Source organism: Onychostoma macrolepis, chromosome 19 (assembly GCF_012432095.1).
Source record: "Onychostoma macrolepis isolate SWU-2019 chromosome 19, ASM1243209v1, whole genome shotgun sequence".
Lineage (NCBI taxonomy): Eukaryota > Metazoa > Chordata > Actinopteri > Cypriniformes > Cyprinidae > Onychostoma > Onychostoma macrolepis.
Window position 1 is genome coordinate 11,996,203 of NC_081173.1, and position 21,899 is coordinate 12,018,101.

A 21,899-nucleotide genomic window follows, 5' to 3' on the forward strand; every position below is an offset into this window, starting at 1 on the left:
TTGCAGCCTCTGCAGCTAAGCCATCGTACAAGCAGATCATCAGAGAGCTCTAATGGCTTCCAGCTGTGTGGAAAATCAAGCCCTTTGGGTTGGGTCGAGAAGCAGACAATGCACAAGAAAAACTGAACTAATTTAGGCCCTTTTCAGCACCAACAGACAACAAAAGACACCATTCCCCTGGTGTCAATGTGCTGCACAGGTCAAGGGGCAGAGCATGTGGGGACACTGCATGTGTGCAACTCTGTCCCGCTTTTCAAGTTGGGACCTTCACCTTGCAGAAAAAGACCCTGCAGAAGAGGTATCTGTATGCTCGCTGGCTTTTCATGAAGCTTTTAAGCCCGTCACGAAAAATCTGGCGCTATTAGTCCTTGGAACACGAAAGAAGTGGAATCCCTTCAGCTCACAGTTTCCTCAACTCGCATTGTCTCGTTCCCACTCTTTCAGTCTGTTAATGCAGCCAACTCTTAAAGCAGGCCTTTATCAAGCCAGCCTGGAAATATATTCTCTTCCCACCGGCTCTGAAAGGGTTGTCAGATTGGTTTAAGGGGAGGGAGGGGACAGAAGGGAGCCACAGAAAAGCCTGAATATTTAGTTTGCTATGTTGCCCCTCAATAAAATTCTGGATGTAGTGGCTTTTGAGAAATTTACTAGTTTAGAGGGGAATTTACGGATTTGGCTTTGTGCTGAGTGGACGTGAAGGTGTGTAAACGCTGACGAATGGAAGTTGAAAGGACGTTTTCTCACACACTTCATTTGCAGGATATAAATGCAGCAATGGTTTGTTTTTTTACTTCATGGTAAGTGATCATCCTAGAATTGTTCAGTTATGTTTACATTTTCAGGTGTCAGTGACGAGGTGTTTGAAAGCGTTTCTCTCAGTAGCAGTTTTTCTTTTTCTTTTACCTTGTAGCACACTTTGCCTTTTATGACTGTGATAGCTACACTGCATTTTACCTCAGTATTTAAAGCTGCAGGAAAAAGCAAATGAGGAAATCTAGCATTGTTGGAGTGTTGGTAATGCTCGTAATTTACAAGTGAATGCATCCACTGCCAATTAAAACAAATCAACTTTGTTTGACGCAGTGCCAGTAGAAACTTCCAGAAAAGTCATTCTCTTTTTTTTCCAGTGATTGAACATTTAAGGTACAGTTATCCTGAGTATTGTATTATTACCCATCTCTGTGAAACGGCTGGGATAGTGAATCTCAGGAACTGCCTCTGCCATCGAAATGTGTCTTTGCCAGTGCTGTTTATCTCAAAGTCACACTCTGTTCAACCCCCAGTGTGGAGAGACAGGTTTGAGGCTGATGAAGAGAGAGAAATGCGCCACTAAATGTGCGAGAAGGAAAGATCCGTCTCTCCACCCCTCGCCTCTCCATCCTTTCCTCTCGCTCTCTCTCCTGAGTGTTTCCTCCACATGGAGCTCATCTGCTGTTTAAGGCGGCTGGGAGAAATGCCTTCAAGCTGACAGGGGCTGAAAGCCCAGACATATGTTAATCACATGCAGTGATGGCAGTCTAGGAGGGGAGAGAGAGAAACAGCAAATCTGAGAAAGAGAGCAGAAAAAGAATGAACGCGGGGGGTGGGGGGGGGAAGAGCGCCACTCTAGAGACTTAAAACACAGCAGTAGAGGCAGATGCATGCCTTTGTTTGGACTCTCCAAATTGATTTTTCTTGGTTTTAATGAGGTTGTTCCTGCCGCTGCTTGCAAAAAATGGTGGAGGGGGGCTTATTGATGCAGACAGGACGGCCGTATGCCGCTATTTTGGATGGATCTGAAGCATTCAGTCATCCACACAGTGAATTTTTAGACTTGTGAATCAGGAGGTTGATAACTTAATCTGATAATCTGGACATAACAAACATGAACAAACATGCTGTTCACCTCACATTTATATTTTTTCATCCGATATGAATGTAGTAGTGCAGTATGAAGTGAATCTGGTTAAGCAGAAGCAGATGTGACTGAACTCAGATTGGCTGGTTGACCAGAAGAAGGTTGTTTTTGCAAGAGTGCTCTTAATTCAGAGCATATGAGAGGACAGATTCACAGCAAACAGCACAAATATCTATCTATCGTCTCTCTCTCTCTCTCTCACCCTCTCTTACGCGTGCTGTGTTTTGTGTGGCTGCCGCGCATCAGCTGGGAGGGGTCAGTGGAGGAGGCGGAGAGCGTGCGTGTGCGCGCGCATTTGCGTGCGCTCTAGCTGTCATTGTCTCAGTCGGCAGGCTCAGGGAGCAAGCGTGTGCAGGATAACGCGAGGCCCCAGCGGCCACACGTGCCCTCGTTAGTGCAGGGCATCCCTGGAAGCAGAGCAGAACGAGAGGCAGGTCTCCATCTGTCCCTCTCAGGCTCTGAAAGCAGGAGGACAGTCTGCTCGACTCTCTCGCTCAGACCTGGTGTACCGGCCTCAGGGTCCTGTGCCACCCCCCTGCCCCTCGCAGAGCGCAGAAAGACGCAAAGAGATTAAGATTACAGGAAAGCTGGCAGAAATAGAGAAAATACCCTGGATTCTTTCATATCCAGTTTGTCTCCATCATCCATGATGCCAGGTGAGATTGGGAAGCTTTCACTGTGTGTGACTTTGTCGGTGGGAAATTGTGCGTGTGGTTTTTGAATGTAAATATCTTAAAATACAGAAGTGGACTACATAAGACAATTTGTACTGCTTTTTTGCCTTTATTGACTGCTTTTGGAAGTAAAAAAGTGCATAAACCTTATTCAAATAATAAATATATATATATATATATATATATATTAATGTATTTATTATGTGTGATCTCAACTGATACTTTTTAATATACTAATGTCTTTTTCTGATAAGCAGAGATGATTGGTATTTCTACCTGTGCAAGGGAATGCTGGTAAACTAGATTTTTTTTTAAATAGAATAATACAGAGCTCAATAATACGGTGTGTGTGGGGGCCTGGTCACATTTTTTTTATTATTTTATTATTTTACATTAAATGTTAATTTTTTGATGCAAAATGTTTTTCATTTGCAATAATAGCCATCAATACTGCAGCTATAATGTAACTTCATGATAGCTAAATCCATGCACACAGTATTGCTGGAAAATGATGATGAATGATCATAAAACATAGCAAACCCTTTTCAGTAAGCCTTCCTAGACTATCACAAATTCATTAGCCTTTTAACTTTGCCTTCAGAAGTCACTTAGGCACAATTGACAACATTTCATTTATCACAGAAAACCAAACATTATGTTCACAATACGTAACAGTTCAAATACAAGACCAAGAAATGTAGAAACAATGCAGCAATGGCCTGATGGTCCATCAGATCTCTCTCACATCCGCATTGTTGAGCCCTGTTCAGGAAGATCAGAGATCTGTTCTAGAAAGAGTAAAATCACTGTACAGGAGCATGAAAGTAAAGAAAGCAGCCTGAGAGAAAGAAAATGAGAGAGGAGAGTTGCAGAGGGCAGCTGGCGTGCTGTGTGTGTGCAGGCTGCAGGGAGATCTCAGTGCTGCTCTTCACAGATGGTGTTGTGAGACAAGCTCTGTTGGCACTGCTGCTCTCCTGTGTGCCATGGCCACTACCTCTCTGCCAGCCAACCCGTCTGGTGCCCACCTCTCCGACTCCCCCTCTCCATCTACCCACCCTCGACTTCTCTTTCTGTTTGTTTCTCTTTCTAAACTTGCAAGTGTAACATTGTTGGCTGTGTATTTGGCTCAGTGTGACAGTGATGGCTTTTCAAACTGGAGTTTGAATGATGAAATAATTCTGTGGTTGAGTTAATATCGTATTCAAATCTTTCATGAGTTATAGATCGTTGCATTTCTACATTTGTGCTTTTTTAGGAACAGTATCTGAAGCAAGGTCTTTATTCTCTTCTTTAAAGTGTCTATTTCTTACTGAATGTTGCAGATCTGTTTTCGATTTGTTCTTTTCAAACGGCCACTTAAAACGTGTTTGTTAACATTGGCCTTTGTGTGAAGCGTGTGTTTATGAATTGTGTGTGCATGTGTAGAATTGTTCTGGGAAGCTCTGGAGGAAGCAGCTGTAAGCAGGCGCGTGTGCCAGGTCAGGGACACTTGAGCAGAACTGACACTGGGTTATTTCGGACACCCATCTGCACTGGAGCTACCGTTCCTCCAGGCCGCCGCCACGGACAATCTGTTCACTCGCTGGCAGAGTGCCAAACACAGTGCCGTCCATCTGTGGCAGGGACTGAAGCTCTCAGTGCTGAGCAGAGCTTGGCTCCTTCCTCTCCGCCTGTAGTTTTATAGCTTTTTTTGTTAGCAAGAGTGTTTTCGTACAGCGTGTTTTTAACGCATGTTCTCAGTTTGCAATAATATGCTACTGTAGTGAGATAAAGGTCGTTCTTTTTGGTAATATGGAAACATGACGAAGCTCCTGTAGTTTTGTAGCATTTTTGTTAGCAAAAGTGTTTTCATACAGTGTTTAACAGTCTCTTAGTTTGCAATATTCGGTTGCAAGTTATGCTACGAATTGAAAGTCAGCAATTTTCGTATAATGTGTTTTCAATGCATTTTCTTAGATTGTGATATTTCACTCACAAATATAACAAAAAATTTTGTTTTCTTGGGTAGTATAGACACAAGGCTTAGGTGTTTGTAGTTTTGTATGGTTTTTTTTGGGGGGGGGTTGCATTGTTCTTGATAGGACAATGGAAATCTGACAGGAAGCGAATGAGAGAGAGAGAGTTCTGCGAGGCGTGATTCGAACTCGGGACTCCCAAAGCACAATTGTGCTATATATTGGCACGCACCCCACGAGGCTATCACCAGTGTTTTGTATGTTTTCTTGCTAAACAAAAATGTTTTTGTATGATTTTTTCTTAAACATACTCTCTTAGTTCAAAATATTTCACTTGCAGTTAATGCTGCTCTAAAATAAGTTTGGGTTTTGAAACATTTTTTGTAAGCAAACATGTTTTTGTGCGATAGATTTTAAACATACTTTATTTGCATTATTTTGTGTATGGATTTTTCTGTTGTGCTGAAAAGTCATTCTTTTTGTACAAAGCCACACTAAGTGCTTGTATTTTCTGCTTGATATTTGTTAGCCAGAGGGTTTTTTCCAATACATTTGTATCACACTTTCTCAGTTCTCAATATATTGATGGTGCATTGCGATACTATAACAAAAAAACTGGTCGTTCTCTTGGGTAATATGGAATCAGGCTCTCCTCCTTTAGTTTTGTAGGTTTTTTTTTTTTTTTTTGCATTTTTGTACATTTTTTGATGCACTTTGTCAGTTTGCAATATTTTACTTGCGTTTTCTGCTGCTGTAATGAGATAAAGGTTGTTCTCTTGGGTAATATGAAGACAAGAATATCTACCTTGTAACTCTTGTATACAATGTTTCCTATGTAATTTCTTTTTTTTTTTTTTGCCTAGTATGGCAACAAGGCTTTTGACCCAAGTTTAAGCGTTAAAGACAGCCTCTCTAGAGTGTATTTAGTCATTAAGAAGCCACTCAGTGATGGCAGCCAGTCGGTTGAGGGGCAGTCATTGCCTGGAGCTACGCCTCAGTTCCTTGTACTGAAAGCCATTAGCAAACTGTGGCCAGTGCCACAATCATGCACGCACACACACACACACACACAGAAAAGCGCTCAGGGTGGAAGTGCCCTGACGTTAGGTCATACTCCACCATCTCCTGCGTCTCCTGCCTGCCAGATGTGACTCGAACCATTTTTAAGGTCTCGTGGAGGGGAAGAGGAGGAGGGAAAGAGAGAGACAGAGAAAGAGACAGTTTGTGTGTGCGCACACAGTAATTGGGCAGGGGGGGTTAGTTGTTTTCTGAATCTGGTTCTACTTAGTAAATCTCCATCCAGGACTGCGTTTCATAAATTGTCGACATATTTTTCTGCGCAGCGGACTTAACTCACTCTAATTTTGAACACATGGCTTCTGTCATGTGATATTTTCAAAACACTTGCAGACAGAGGTCCCAGCAGAAATAAACCGTCATTCTGCCGCCAGGGTCTTTCTTTTTTCTCGCAATCGCCTTCCCCCCCGCCTCCTCTATGCCTGTCAGTTATTCTTTTATCATGTAGCTGTGTTTTCAGTTAGTAAGACCAATATATTATTAGCTCACATTTTTGAGTGTAGTAAAATAGCGTTTTGTTAATGTAAAACATGAGCCTCTTTATTATCTGTCGAAAATTGATTTGGCATCCACCGCCGTGGGCTCGACTCGTCCTAGCATCAGAGACTTTGCCACGCTTTTGTTGCCAAGCGTGGAGAGACGTCCGTTCGTAGCTGCCACAGCCAGTGAGAATAAGTGGCTGAAATGAATAAAGTGAATAAGTGGATAAAGGCCTGCAATTTGCAGGTTTGAGTGGTGCTGAGGGCAATGAGCAGAGTGCAGAGGTAATTGCAGACTGCTTGAGCTGCAGGAGAGGACAAGAGCTGTATATGGATATGGATGAAACATCTGACGTGTGTTCTTTTAGCGTTCTGAGAACCTCCAGGGCTCTCTGTGGGAACCTCATGAACTTCTCTGGCTTCTTTCAGTCTAGACCAGAGGGTGACACGGGAGTGGATTTTCAAACATCTCCCGTCTCACTCCCACAAAATAAAATCTCATCCCGTCCCAATCCCGTGAAAAAACTGGGGGAAAATCCCGTCCCGTTCCAATCCCGGAAGAATGACTCCCATTCCCTCCCACTCCCGGGTGTTTTTTTGTTTTTTTTTGTACAGTAAAAATACAGTACAGATCACAGCATGCCCACCTTAGTTGAATTAAAATCCAAAATGTCGTTTTTTGTTATTATATTGAACTGAAAGCCAGCTTTAACAATGCAGTGTGCATTGCACACACATTAAATTCCATGTAAATCATCCATGTTAACGTTTTCTATTTGAATTTTTTTCATTTGAAAGTAGACATTTCACTCTCTATAGATACATTTTTCATAGACGGAGTTTCAAAGTTTCTCGCTCAAGTTCACAGAGACCTAGACGGCAGAAAGCGCATCCTGTTTGCTTTAATTACTTTACAGAAGCGCAACCTTTCGTTGTTATTCTGAGTGCACACAAATAAACGTAGAGTCTTTACAGATTCGAAAGATGTATTAGGCTACTTCTATCTGTATGAGAGCATATGTATTAAGAGCAAGTGAGCACACCGGCGCCTGTCCTGCAGCGAGTGCTGCTGTTCAGCTCCACACTCCACACATACACTTCAATAGCGCACATTTCTCTAGGTTAACATCATATTGAGCGGCCATGTAAAGTTGCTACTACATACATCTTTCAGATGAAAAGCCACATTTGAGATCGATGAATGATAGGTGAGCATTTGGATGTCCTTCCCAAGTGTATTACCACATAGACCAGCCGTTAACAATCTGTCCATCACAGACTGCGTCATTCACTTAACCAGCCACACCAAAGCAAACAGGAGAAGAGCATAAAGAGACAGGGCAACTAGAATTGAGTTCAGAATTAAAATATACAGTTTATAGTTTATTTATATAAAAGGTATATTTGTGTATAAAGTTGGGTATCATTACTATTCCCGGTCCTGCCCACTCCCGCTGACATTTTTTCCTGTCCCGTCCCAATCACGTGATTCGTAGCGATTTTGTTTCCCATCCCGCGGGATGATATTTTTTCTTTAATGAAAAAAAAATAATGTTTTATACAAAAGCTTATGCTTAAATATTTGACAAATATTAATATAAATGTAAATAGACAAATATTTTTAAGTTTTGCTAACTTATTTTAAAGTGTAGAAATGAGTGATAATAATGAATGAGTAGATGTATCCAAATGTTTGATTGGAGGAGTGTTTACCAAAGACAGCAGATGAGTTTAAATGAAGAGCAGAAGACTTTTGTGTGTCTCATTATCCTCAGAATAACTCTAAGACAATTTTAACTCGAACAATCCTTTAGAGATTCAGAAGAGATCTCAAGAATACCTCAAACTGTGATTTGCCAAAGACTGAAGAGAAATCTGATGTAATTAGTCTTGGGTGAATCTAACGGGAAATATTTGAGGTCATATTAATATTTCTCCTTTTTTCATCAGTCTTTGGTATCTTGGCAAATCTGAGCATAGTTTAAGACTTTGTTGAGATCTGAAGTTCTAGATAAGGATTTATCTCAGAATAAAAAAAGTGTATGGATGAGACCTAGAAAGTTATTTTCTTTCCGTCATCACATTGCTGTCTAGGAGAGAAAAAAAAAAGATATTCAAGAGATCTCATATTTGACTATTTTCATATCTAATTTTATGTTAAATCTTTTAATGGGACAAAGTTGACTCCATGAAGTCTCACGAGCAGTTAAAAGCTAAATTAACTGCATAGAAACATTCAAAAACAAAGAAATGTTGATAAGTCTGATTGTAGATGCTGGAACGGACACAAGGGGAAAGTACCACTGTATTAATCTGCCAAGCGGGCACAGTTGTAATCTCAAAATGGCCCAATATTGCTCAATATCTATCAGTCTATCACGAGTTGGGAATGTCTACTTTTCCTGACCATGTGATGTTCTGTTTATGTGATGTTGTTTTCACCAAACAAACTTTTTTCAATGACAGAGTGTTGCTTGTGGACCAAGCACAAATCCCATGAGGACGTGTGTGACTTTAACCTACACGCTGCTAATGAGGGACACACTGAAAAACACAGCAGTGTTGGTGGATAGCCAGTTAAAGCCATGTGTCTAGGTGCTGAGCCATATTGCATGTGCCGTCTTTCTCTGTTTCTATCTCTCTTTCTCCCCACTTTTCAGCTGGCATCTGCTCATGCCAGGAAGCTGAGTGAGTCATTGACTTGAGAGTTGGACGAGCTTCATACTAGCGTTTGAGAGCACTAATCTCAGTATGAAAGGCCTTTTATTGAAAAATGCTCTAATTCTGCCTCTCTAGATAAGAAGTCAGTAAATAATTATTTACTGTTTGTTCAAAAGATGTTGGAAATTGCAGTTGTGCTCGTAGTGTAATTGCAGAACCTTCATTGTTTCCATTTCAATTATGATTGTCTGTTTGTAGATGAGGCACGAGAGAAGATTACAAGTGCTTTCTATGTGAGTTCCCCTGTGAGGTCTTGCACTCTCACAGCCTTTAAGGATTTATCCTTTTCCTCTTTTTTTTTAAAACTCTGGCAACAAGATACTGCACAAATCTCTGCAATTTCAACGGATGCGTAACGGCAACCGTGAATCACTTTTATTGTTCCTCTACACTTGTTTTCTTCCTCTGCGCTTCATGCCAACGGGGCCTTATTTCAACAGATGGTTAAAACAGACGTTAAGATAAATCCATTTTGAAGAAGAGGACGAAGGAAAAAAGAGTGACTTCCACTATAAACGCTGCATCTGTTTTATTGGTCAGTCTTTTTTTTCCTTTGACGCAAGACCATATTTTGAAATGGATCAGCAGATGGTTCCCGGCCTTTTCTATTTACTGCAGAAATGCTCCAGGAACGCATTATCTCACATTATAGCCACACTGTAAAACTAACAGTGCCCACTCGTCAGTGTCCACTTAAGTCGGCACGACTGGCATCAAAGTGGGTAGCTATAGTGTGAAATCACTTTCTTTTAAAGGTTACTGCCATCGGTAACCGATGATGGCATTTACGGTGCGTTTAAGAGGCGGAATGATTCATACGTCTGTTGTAATCCAGAAATAACATCTCGGTTGGGCGTGCTGCGGAAAGAGCCTGACGGAAGAGTGCAATCTCTTTAAATATCGGAGTGCACAGGTTGCTGTGCGCTGCGGTTGGTGGTTGGGTGGGTTGGTAACTCTTGAGTGAGCACAGACTGATGCAGGTCCCTTCAGCGCGCGCGTCATTTGATGGGATGGAATGGAACGTTGGCACACCACCTGGCGCCGGCCAAGTGGGGCTCGGGAAAACAATTGCGCCTGGGGAGAAGCCTTGAAAAGTGAGGGCTCGGGGAGAGAGGGAACGAGACGGAGAGGAAGATGGAGATCCAAAGGGACAGGCTTTGTTGCAGGGAGAATGAGCGGAATAAGTGTTGGGAATGAGTTCCAGGAGGGTGGGGGCATCCATACATCTTCCCTGACAAGCCGGCAGGGTTTGATGGGCCACGCTCCGTGCGCCGTTCCATCTGGCGGAGATGATTGCATGGTGCATCGGCGTGCACAAGTTCATAATGTATTCATACCAACGCAACACGCTCTCCCAGTTCACCCTCGGCCTCGGATACCTGAGACAGCATCTGAATTCCAATTATCCGAAGAGTCGATGTTCTCTCTCTCTCTCTCTCTCTCTCTCGTTCTCACCACATTACTGACTTCTTCATCTTTAATGCACGGCAGCTCTGAAGCGCAGCAGCTGGTTGTATCGCCACCTTCGTCATCTACTTTTACAGCGCTATCGGTCCCACGAGACGTCTCCTCTGAAAGGTGTTCTCTGTCTTTGCCTCCCGCACCTCGTGACCCTGATCTGATGAGCGTGAGTCCACTATAAGCCGCCATCTTGTCGGCATTAGTATGCAGCTGATTGGCTTCCTGTGGCTTTGGCACGTCTTGCTTCACGTTAGTGGGCACAGCTTTTCTCCGAGGAGCGAAAACAATGTTCCTATGGGGAGAAACCATCCCTGAACTTTCTGCACATAACACATAACTGTGAGGATTTCTGCATTGCTGCGGGCACTACAGAAATACAAAGCTGAATCATCACAGCTGATTAGGTTTCACAAAGCTTCTATACTAACTCGCTAAGTGAATAAGCAACTTTAGCTGGTGTGTGGGAGGATGAATGTAGCTGCAGCTTTACCGTTTTTCACAATGACACAAAAGTAGAGATGCATTGGCGTGATTCTTAAATTTATAACATGTTTGTACATGGGGAGGGTTTTTAATACACAAGAAGAAAATTAATGAGATTATTCATGACCCTCTTTTTCCTCATATACTGCATGTGTATACAGATGTCTGTTTTACCATTTTAGATGATGTACTATTTAGTCTAATTGTCTCCATGAGACAAAATAGTTTTTTAATCAGATAAAAACAAAAAATGTGAAACATAATTCTGTGTTTACAGAAGAGACTGAGACACATATGTGGTGTCTCTGTTTTATGGATGGTGGATGTTATTATTCAATATAAATACAATTTAAATTTTTTATTCAACTTCATGGAAGACTGTAGAAATAGCAAGCACAGCTGACCCTGAAGGATGTGACTCAGGTCTGCACCAAATCATGCTGGTCTTTAGTAATGGTCTCATAAAATAGTGTGAAAGTTTTTTATTCCTTTTTGACTTCTGTGTGTGTTTTTGCATGCATATTAGGGATATAAGCACAAGGAACATCTAGAAGAGCCAGTCACGTCATAGCAAGATGTTCACTGCCACTGTCGGGTCATGAAAAATGACCAGGCGTGGAGGGAAGATGAGCGAGTCGGTGCTTTCTAATGCTCAGTTTGGCGTGCCGTTTAATGGCGATCCATATTACTCGAGAGCTCTTTTGAAAAGCAATAAAAGACCTTGCCGAACAGGAAAATGGAAAGCACTTCATCGTCCTTCCTGGGAGCCACATTAAATCTCTTGCTGCATCAATATCCGTGGTGGCCCGCCTAATATTCATCTGTGCCGCTCGTCCGCCAATTTCCCGTTTTGAAAGGCAAGGTAACTGCCAAACAAATGCACTCTGTGCGTTAACTCTGCGCAGATTAACTTTATGAAATCAGGGCAGGATGGATGTGCACTCTGGTATGTTTTTGAGCTTGTTTAAAATGCAAAATTGCTTCTTTTCCACTCCAAGTGGGAACTCATTTGAATTGAGTTATGCATCTCTTTTTTTCCACAACATATTTGTGCAGTCTACCTCTTTTAGGTGGGTTTAATGCTGCTCTACAATGCAGTTTTATTGGCAGTCACTTTTACTTTGACTAACAGGGGATAAAATATATAAAAATTGTGCATATGTACCCTGCACTCCATACCATGTATGTAATACCTAGTTTTTCCAGCCACTCTTGGTCTAATGGAAATAGTGAGATTGTAATATAAAAAGTAGAGAATGCTTTTACCTGAACATTTTTTATTTTCTTCAGATGGGTTTTTACAGTCATTGATTGTTCTTTGTGCAGAATTCAACCATTTTACCAGTATAAAAGTGAGATGTATTATGGTGATTATTATTTCACTCGAACATGGGATGACGCACACTATGAAAGTGCAATGCTTTTAAGTTGTCTGATTGGTAATATTTCAGAAGAAACAGTGAAGGAAATATGAAGCATAATGGATATGTTGTGCTGACAGATCTGAATGGAGGACGTTCCACATTTACACCACTTTTTCATAACTTCCTGTGTCTTCAAGGGTCAGAATCTCAGTGTGTATGTTGTGCAAACCTGTGAACACACACATGTACGTGTGCTTGCAGATTACAACCTATTTTTTACCTCCTATCATCCATTTCTGTCCGACAGGTAAGGAGAGAGGATGAGGTTTAGACGCCTCGGGGTTGTTTCTCTTTTCCCGATTCCCAATCCAATCCCAACTTTGACCCAGATGTTAATCCTCAATTACACATGTAGATCCACAAGCTGCTTTTTATGTCACCCTGGGCTCCTTCTGAGACCATAGCTGAATAAAAGTATTTCCCGTAGACCTTATCTGTCTTGGACAATTAATATAATTTTTCACAATTTCATGTGATGTTTTCCAATTATAGCGATCTGACAGGCATATTGGTTTAGAATAGCTTTCACACTAGTGCTTGGGCTATTTTATTCATTTCAGACTTGTGCTATGGCTCTTGTGAATTATAGTGCCTGGACTTGTCACGTTGTTAACATTTACATACAATGTAATAACTGGCCCCATACTGAGATTTTAAGGTTGAATCAAGCCACTTTCCTTTGCCTCATCCCTTTCACTGACTCAAGAATCTTTCATTTCTATCATTGTGTTTTTGAATGAATGTCATGGACCAAATGCAGAGTTGCCTTATTAGAAATAATTATATGTCACTTTGACATTACCAGCAGTGATTTTTCACAGTAGCCTGTCCATCATATCTTCATTCTTTTTTTCTTTTTTTTTTGACAAAACAGATAAAAAATGGTTAATCAGCACATGTGTAGGTGTGAGACAAAGACCCCTGCTGATTATTCTGTCATTTCTTTATCAGAGCAAATAAACAGTTAGCTTCGGCGAGGATAGATGGATCCGTGCATGTGTAATATATAAAGCTTAAGCTTTGTTTTAGTGTGGACGACTCTGTTCTCAATTGGGGAAAGGATTGAAAGTGCATGGGGAGCAAGTATGGAGCAGATTAAGCCTACACAGACACATATGTTTAGGATCTGGTGCACACATACAGCCACAGAGGTACTTAGAGAATGGGAGCCATACGGAGCTGAAATTCCCACCTTTTTTATCTCTTGTGCTTTCCTAGTCAGACTGTGCTTGTCTAAAAGCACCTGCCTTTCTTTTCAGATCATACTATAATGTGTACATGGCAAGCAAAACAATAGCTGGTATCTTTAGCTGTGAAACATCTTTGAAAGGAGGTACAAAGCTATTATCAACTGTTTGTATTTAATATTCTTTTGTGGAGTATAACATACTGAAAAGAGAACGTTGAGTGAAAAAGAAGGATAAGACAGGACCTCGCTGCTGTTATCAGAGTCAAGGGGGACACCCAGGACAGTTGTAATTGGGAAAGTCAGACTATATGCCGCAGACGCAGGGTTGCTGCTTGCCCTGACACACAGTGTTCCCACAGCTGATACAACGCATACATGTCTGTGTATATGTAAGAAATAGAGAGAACAAGGGTGCTGATTGGTCAATACAGATGCTGATATTGTAAAACCACTAAAACAGCGTTAGTCATGACCTTCTGGAGTAAACAGCATCAAGATGTCATTTTGTGTGCTGTCTAGGGTTTTAAAGTAAGGATGCACATGCACTAAAAACTGTCACTGTTGGTGCTTGGCCAAAAACAACAACAACAGAAGTTTCATGATTTAGTGCTTTGGACCTTCTCCAAAGCAACTCTGACCAGTGTTATTTTTGTATTATTTGTGTACTATTTATTTTTAAGTAACTTTAATTTTTAAATATTCAGCTTTCATTTTTAATTTCAGTTTACGTTTTAGTTATTTTGTCAAGCACTTCTGTCATTTTTATTATGTTTTGACTTTTTTAACATTTCTATGTAGCTCCAATTTATTTTTATTTCAGTGTGGGTTTTATAAATTTTTGCACTTAAACTTTTACTAATTTTATGTCATTTAGTTACCAAGGTAACATTTCTAATTGCATTTAAGTTTTTCAATTTAATATTTATATATATTTTTTTAATTCAGCTTTATTAACAAATGCAGTTTTTTAATAGCTTTAGTTTGAGTTAACAATAACAACACTGGCTCTAACCCTTTAAACAATTAGAGAGAAGTGGCCAGAACACTGTGCTGGACCAAATTTGAAGAAAGACTTGAAGAATTTATTTGTAAAAACAGATAACTTTTTGTTTTTAATTTTCAAAAATCATGTTTTTTTATTATGTTATCATGTTTTTATTGTGTTTTATTGTGTTAGTTAGCTGTATTTTTTAGTTATTTTTTAACCTAATCAAAATAACCCAACTGCAGTTTGATTGAGATTAATTGAATGCACAATGAAAAAACATGATTTTTGAAAATTGTTAAAAACGGAGTTATCTGTTTTTGCAAATAAACTCTTCACTTACAGATGAGTTATCTCTTACAGACCTCTCCATCTCTACCAAGGGCCACTTTGTCCAAATAGAGATGCTGATTGGTCTTGTGTTAGATATTGCCCACAGTCAGCTTTCTATTTGTGGAATATTATGCTTTTTAAAAACCTGTAGTAAATAGAAATTTCTGTGGGGTTATGAGCATGCTCAGAACTATAGGTTTCATCCTAACTAAGGACATGAATGACACCACAAATCATGCAGTTTATTGAGGTATGCTATTATATTCCTTAGTAATCCGATTTTTTTTTCATATCTAGAGACCAGATTGTCATAGACCAACCAGCAAGCAATGCTCTAGAAATCACTCACAAACCCTAAACACATATCAACACATGGTAACACACAATCACTGTGATAGCAAGTTTTGCACATTCAATAAAATGTACATTAAAAATCAACTTATTTCTATTATTCTTAACCATAATCAAGTGTAAAATGGGTCGACTGATTTTTTAGTCTGGAGAAACGGGGTACTTTAGACATTGCATGTCTGTTGTAGATGCTGAAGACCTCTGTGGGGCTCCTCCAGATTTCTGAAACATTTTAATGAGAGTATTGCCGGTGTCTTTGATCATTAGGGAAATGGGGATGACAGCTGGAATTTGACTGGTGTTACTATCTATGAACTCTCTAAAGGCGTGTACCGTGTATGTAGCTGTGTGTGTATATCTTACAGCAGCTCAGGTGCTGTGGAGAGGCAGCTGTTGGGATATCACTGAGGTCTCACAAGAACTGTTCCACTTTTTCTTCTGTAGATCGCACTGAGAAGCGCTCCACCATGCCCGACTCACCTGCTGATGTGAAAACACAGTCCAGGTTAACTCCGCCCACCATGCCTCCCCCCCCCACCACACAGGGAGCTCCCAGGACCAGCTCCTTCACCCCCACTGCATGTGAGTACTAGCACACACTGTACTCAGCTTATACATGGACACCTCAACAGAAGACCAATACATATGAATGACATGAAAGTATAAAATAGTCCTAAAATACCTTAAATTCCCTTCTTAAAATGAGTCCAGTTCTGTTTTTGTTGTTCCTTGAAAAGTGCGGATATCTGAATAAATTAAACTATTTTAACCAAGTCAGCCTAGCCAGATCATTGCAGTAAAGATTTTTACATTTGGTTCATTAAAAAGGGAGTTTATTGAAATGCATTGTTTCATTTAAAAATTGTGCTACGTATTTGTGTCATGCTGAAAATTTGGACTTTCATGCCGAAATTTGGAATTCCAATCCATCTTCCAGCTTTTACAGTTCTTGATGTGTCAATATTGTTGACTAGTTAGTTGGTTTAAAGGAAATGTGTTTCAAATATTAAATCAGTTGTGTCTGCATCCAATAGAGAGTTGTACGGAAGCTGTGTGGAGTTCCAGTCGAATTTTCGGATCCAATTTGAGCTTCGTTTGACAGACAAAACAGAGCAGGTTACTTTTGGTATAAAGCAAAGTCTCAGCTTTCAAATTTAGTCATTTTGTAAGAAATTTTATGGCTCTTTAATGCGTTGTGACAGATCGCTGTAGCACCTCAGTTCAAACGGGTATCTTTTGAATGCGCAAAGATGTCAATACACCATTTTTCAAGTTCAAGTCCACTGACATTAATCTACTGTCCTATCTGGTCCTATTTGTCGGACAAAAATGGCGTTATGATTGCCTGTCAATGAAACTCCCTGCGGTCAACATTAAAATATTATTTCATTAAAATAATTTTCATGGCTAAACGACTGCTAAACTGGATGTGATGTATTGTATGTAAAATGTTATTCTTTAAATACTAGTTCTTTTAAATGGGTGATTATTAATAATTATGTCCAAAATTGTTATTTTGTACTTTTTTTCTTTTGATTAGCCGTAGAAAACATACTATATTTTGCTTTTTGTTTTGTTTTCTTTACTCATACTTTCATTATTTTCTCATTTTACCATGGTGAATAGGTGCAGGGTAACAGTTGCTTCATAACTTTAGGGGGGTGAAATACGACAGTCATACTTAAATGTCAAAGATAGAGGAAAGGCGTCATAAATAATCCTAATTATTACTACTACTAATAATAATAGCTCCTTTCTAATGCTCAAAGTTACTTTACAAAGACAAAGAATGACAGAACAGATCAGAAAATTACATTGCAAAATAAATACAGAAACAAAAGAAATCAAAGCAGAACAATCAAAAAAATCTATTATACAAATCTGGCAAAATTATACAAGTACTTAAGGCCAACTGGTTGACTAGTCATTCAGATAATCAGTCAACTTTGATGATTTTAAAGAATATGTAGTTTTGCACTCCCCTCATTACAGTCAACAGGATTTCGCCTTGTCTTCTGACCTGCAGATTTTTCCTTCTGCCCGCTGGCTGATGCCACAAAGAGCATCACACATGCCAGCTCCGGGGAGCGCTAGAGCGGCTCACTATCAAAGCCGTCCGTGCCACAGCCTCCCAGCACCATGTCAGTGTAATTGAGCAGTGGTGTGCTGTCAACAGCAGTAACACATTCCTCTCTCTGATGTTACATCCCTAAAAACAGATCAGTTGGACTCTGCAATTAGCATTTATGAAAAAAGAGACAAAAAGCAAGCCGGGTCTGAAGCAATCCGGTGCCTTTTTAAAGGCAGACTCTAATTATACATTCTGAAGGTTTAACAAAGCAAGCGCTTTGATTTCCCCTCCATGTAATTGTTACCAGATGCAGCTCAAGTATCTCGTTTCTGTTCTGTTGGAGGGAGGCCAGGCAAACGAGGCTATCACGCAGCCTAATCTCATTAGAGAGACGTTGATTCCAAGCTGCATCCCTCCGCCGCGTATGTTTCTCATGGTGGCACCGGGGGCACTCGACCACATGTATTCTCCTCCTCTGGACTTAATATGTCTGATGTATGGAAGCAAGAACACACGGCTTCCTTCTCAAAGCTGCCGTGGCTGATTCAAAACAAATGTTCCACTGTCACAATTGCCTCGTTCAAGCACCGTCAGTCACAGGCATTCATACGCCAGTGTCATTTTTGACAAAGGATTGCTTCCTGCTTCTTTTTCAGGAATGTTCCTGGCAATGTTTAATGTGAATCTTTTGGGTTTAGATCATTCCAGAATGCTTGGGTTAAAAATAAATGCCAAAGCTCTCTTTGTGGCATGTAGAAATAATTAACTTTCTGTTTTCCAGTAACGAATGGCACCAGTCACTCTCCCACTGCACTAAATGGAGCTCCATCTCCACCCAATGGTTTCAGCAATGGGCCTTCATCATCATCTTCGTCCTCGCTGGCCAATCAACAGCTGCCGCCGGCCTGTGGCGCAAGACAGCTCAGCAAGCTCAAACGCTTTCTCACGACACTACAGCAGTTCGGCAATGACATCTCACCTGAGATAGGAGAACGAGTGCGTACCCTGGTGTTGGGGCTGGTGGTAAGTCTGTAGTCACAAACTCTGTGGCACTTATTTTTTTTTATTTTTTGTTAAAACTTAATCTTTGTGTAAAATAATAGGCTTCTTTCCGGTGACATATGCAGGACTTCTCTAATCATTTAGACAACTTAAACCCCACCCTTGCAAGCTTGCGTTCACCTGTCTCTGAAATAGGGCTGGGCGATAAAACGATAATTAGTGCAAATTCGATAAATGTTCGATATAATGTTTATGCAGCAAAAGTGGAACGAAACAGCGCTATTCATTTGAACCGCGCCACACGGACTGTTTATCGGCACAGAGTTCAAACGGCAGCGCAGTATGAGCTCACTAGAGCAGATGCGTTTATTCGCTGATGAGTTTCGGTCACGTGAGCACTAAACAGCGCTGTTAGATCAAGTGTGAAGCACTTGAATTCAGCAAAGAACACAAATGACTGTGATTTAAACTTTAAACAGTGCTGACAAACAGGAGAAACACTGTGTGCAACGATACAGTTAGAAGGTATTTCAATCTACAAATTACCATCATTTACAATGGATTTACTCTTGTAAAACTAAATGCACCATGGTATTGTGGCAGGATATTTATATCGAATTTGAGTATATTATAATGTATTAAAGGAGTACTAGAATATAGTATTTTTTGTGATTAAGCTATAATGTTTGTGCATTTATACTAAATGTATTTACTACTGTTTTTCATACAATTACCTAGAAACTATATAGTTAAATTTTTACCATGGTATTGAGGTGTGCTATATGTGTGGTTTTAACTGCGGTCATCATGATCTAAATCTAAGCTACTATGGAAGACCACTGGTTGATTTTAATGAAACTCAAACAGTCATAATAATTACACTTTTAACCATATAAAAGGAAACATGCCTGGTAAAGATTTTAAAATGTGAAGCGTTTGTCATGTTCTGATCGTAAAGAGTAGTTTAAAACCACAATTAACGGTCTGGATTCAACAACTTTCACTTAAAAGCAAAAATCTGCTTTTAAACTTGAAATAAATAAAGATTTGAAATTTATCGAGATAATTATCGATATCGACTGATATGAAAAAAATTTATTGTGATCATTGTTTTTGGTCATATCGCCCAGCCCTACTCTGAAATCTTAAATTCCAATCAACCAATGAATTGAACCAAGTCCCCACCCTACAGTACATTTTATTCTTTTTTGATAATCAATTGGATGTATGTCACAATGTGGAAGAAAACATCTGTCACTACTTCCATTTCTTCACGACTTTAATGGGAAAGGATTTTCTAACATAGCGTAAAGTGTATAGTCTGACTCATAGTCTTTAAGAAAAAACTGTTGTCTCTGACAGGATACTAGTAATTATTGTGTCTCCTGAAAAGTTTACCGACAGTAGAAATTGATTTGTTTTGCTTTCTTGCCACCAAATCGTGTTTGGCTTCCATCATAGAAAATCAAGGTTTGTCCAACAACAATAAATCAAATAGAACACATCTGTAGCTAAGTATAGCAACATAACTGAAGAAAGAAAAAAAAATCCACTTGACAAGATGTGCACCATAAGCTGTACCACAGCGTTATTTTCATTAATATGTAGTTATGGAATAAACAATGGTGAAATAGCAGCCTGTACTAGAGGAGGGCTGCTTTAATTAGCCATTCCAAAGGAAAGCTCTTTTTCAGCGGGCATTTGTTTATTTTTTGCTGTGTCTACACGCAGAGGCTTCCTTGTGTCCCCTTGGCTTCCGTGGCTCTTTTTAATTCGCTCCCCACTCTGCCTTATTGAAAAGAGTGACACACTTAATTAGCGCCGCTGATGCTGGAGAAAAGCTCAGGAGGCTTTCTGGCTGTCAAAACAGGCCGCTGCAATCTGGCCGAACAGATGTAAGCCTAATGTAACAAAATTCAGGTCTGGGAAATGAGGGGAGAAAAAAAGCCTGTGTATTTTTCTCAAATGTACGATTCCCCGCTCTCTTTCCCATCTTTCCTTCCGCTAGCTCTCTTGGAAATAACATGTAGAAAATTGAAAATAGTGTCCTATCAGTCCTATCAGTCTGTTAAAAGATGATAGAGCAGAGAGCAGGAAAGATTGAAATTAGTAATTTCTCTTTTTTTACACTGCCGAGTTTAACAGGGGTGAGATATATTTCAGTTCGGTAGGGAATAAGACACGTTTTTTTAAAGCCGCATATCTTCTGCGTGCATTATGATATTTATGCCATGTTTTATCTCGCAGAGCAAGCTGCGCAGTGTGATACTGCATCTGTAGTTTTGTTTGCATACATGTTTGTGCGTGTGCTTGTTGACGCAATGATGATGCGGTCGGCGCATGCCTCCAGATCAAACTTCCCCTTACGAGGCCTTTCACCACAGTCATCCATATGCCTCCCATTACAGTCTTCAAATCATTCAATCTTCAGCAGGATATAGTTTTGCCTCCAATAAGTAATATTATCACATAATGTTTTCCACATGTATTCATGCGTGCACCGTCTTTTTTCCCTCTCTCCCTGCAGAACTCCACTCTAACCATTGAGGAATTCCACTCCAAACTGCAAGAAGCGACCAACTTCCCACTCCGACCTTTTGTCATCCCCTTTTTGAAGGTATTGCACAAGCAATCTGGAAAACATTTAAACAACTGAGGCACAGATGTACATATTTCTCCCAGCTTTCCATTTTTTTCATCCCTCGCTTTTAAATGGCCTAAATGGATATGCGGTTTGAAAAGAGGCATCGGGTTTCTTGATCACTGGGACCTATTTTTTAATTTCTCATGATGTGAACCTACATTAATCAGTGTAACAGCACCATACGGGCCCATCCCACTACACAGTGTCTCTATTTATTCATATGTGCCGACGGACACCCTTGTTCGGCCGTCGCTTTTCTCACACACCAAATTTCGGAGGGCAGGGCACATCTGAAACCATTACCACAGTAAGACGATCCGTTGTCTGGGAGAATATCAACCTTTGCCCTCTCTGCCGCCCATTTGTCACTGCGGCGCTTATTTCATTACAGTTAAATGTGTCTCAGGGCCTGTTTATGTTGGAGCACTTAACACGAACCATTCAAATAAACACTCTGCATATTATTCTTTCGACCATGGGAAGTATTTGAGTTACACATGCCATACTTTTATATCACATTATCGTGTTCGAGATTAAACTGATTGTAGCCTGCAGAGCGAATGTATAATTTGTTAATTTATGACATATGTAGCAAATAGACATCAGCGCTTGATAGAGATTAAATTCTCATGAGCATATGGTGACTGCTGTATCCATCCACCCTCAATCGTTAGCCATTCGTTTTCATCTGCTTGTAAGTGACAGCTATTACGCACGGCGCTCCAACCTACCCGTTCCCTCCCTCTTTGTCTAACCTTCACCCCCCCACCTCCCCGTTTTCCTATCTTTCTCTCGCGCTTTGCTTTCTTCCGTCTTCCTTTCCATAATAATGAAATGAGCGACCAGTGGAGATGGATCGAATCTGTGTTGTTTACTCCATTAGGCGATGATGGAAAGGAGTCTGTCTGTTTTCGCGGCACGCCGTTTGGAGGCATTTCATCTTGTCCACTGCTTGTCCTGGAAATTCTGTCGCACAGAAATTGGTCCCATTAGAGGTTGCGCCGGTCGCTGACGGATGCAGAGAAGCATACAGGGACACTTCCCTGACTCGCTCGCTCTCGTGCAGCTCCACGCCATATGGTTACTGTATCATCCAGTCAGGAGGGGTGGTATCAAAGATGCAACTTGTGTTATTTTTTTTTTCTCGCTCCCT

General features: G+C 40.4%; 1 protein-coding gene across 5 annotated transcripts in view; it reads left to right on the forward strand.

The window, feature by feature from the left end:
- runx1t1 (RUNX1 partner transcriptional co-repressor 1) overlaps nt 1-21,899 on the forward strand; it is a 54,565-nt gene that overhangs the window by 16,692 nt on the left and 15,974 nt on the right. For 4 of the 5 annotated variants that reach the window (XM_058753237.1, XM_058753236.1, XM_058753238.1 and 1 more), the window contains exons 2-4: nt 15,474-15,611; nt 17,882-18,123; nt 20,630-20,719. In XM_058753237.1, the coding sequence (XP_058609220.1) occupies nt 15,474-15,611; nt 17,882-18,123; nt 20,630-20,719 (470 nt within the window). Of the gene's footprint in view, nt 1-1,988; nt 2,554-15,473; nt 15,612-17,881; nt 18,124-20,629; nt 20,720-21,899 lie in introns of those variants that run through there. The other variant, XM_058753239.1, reaches the window with a different exon arrangement.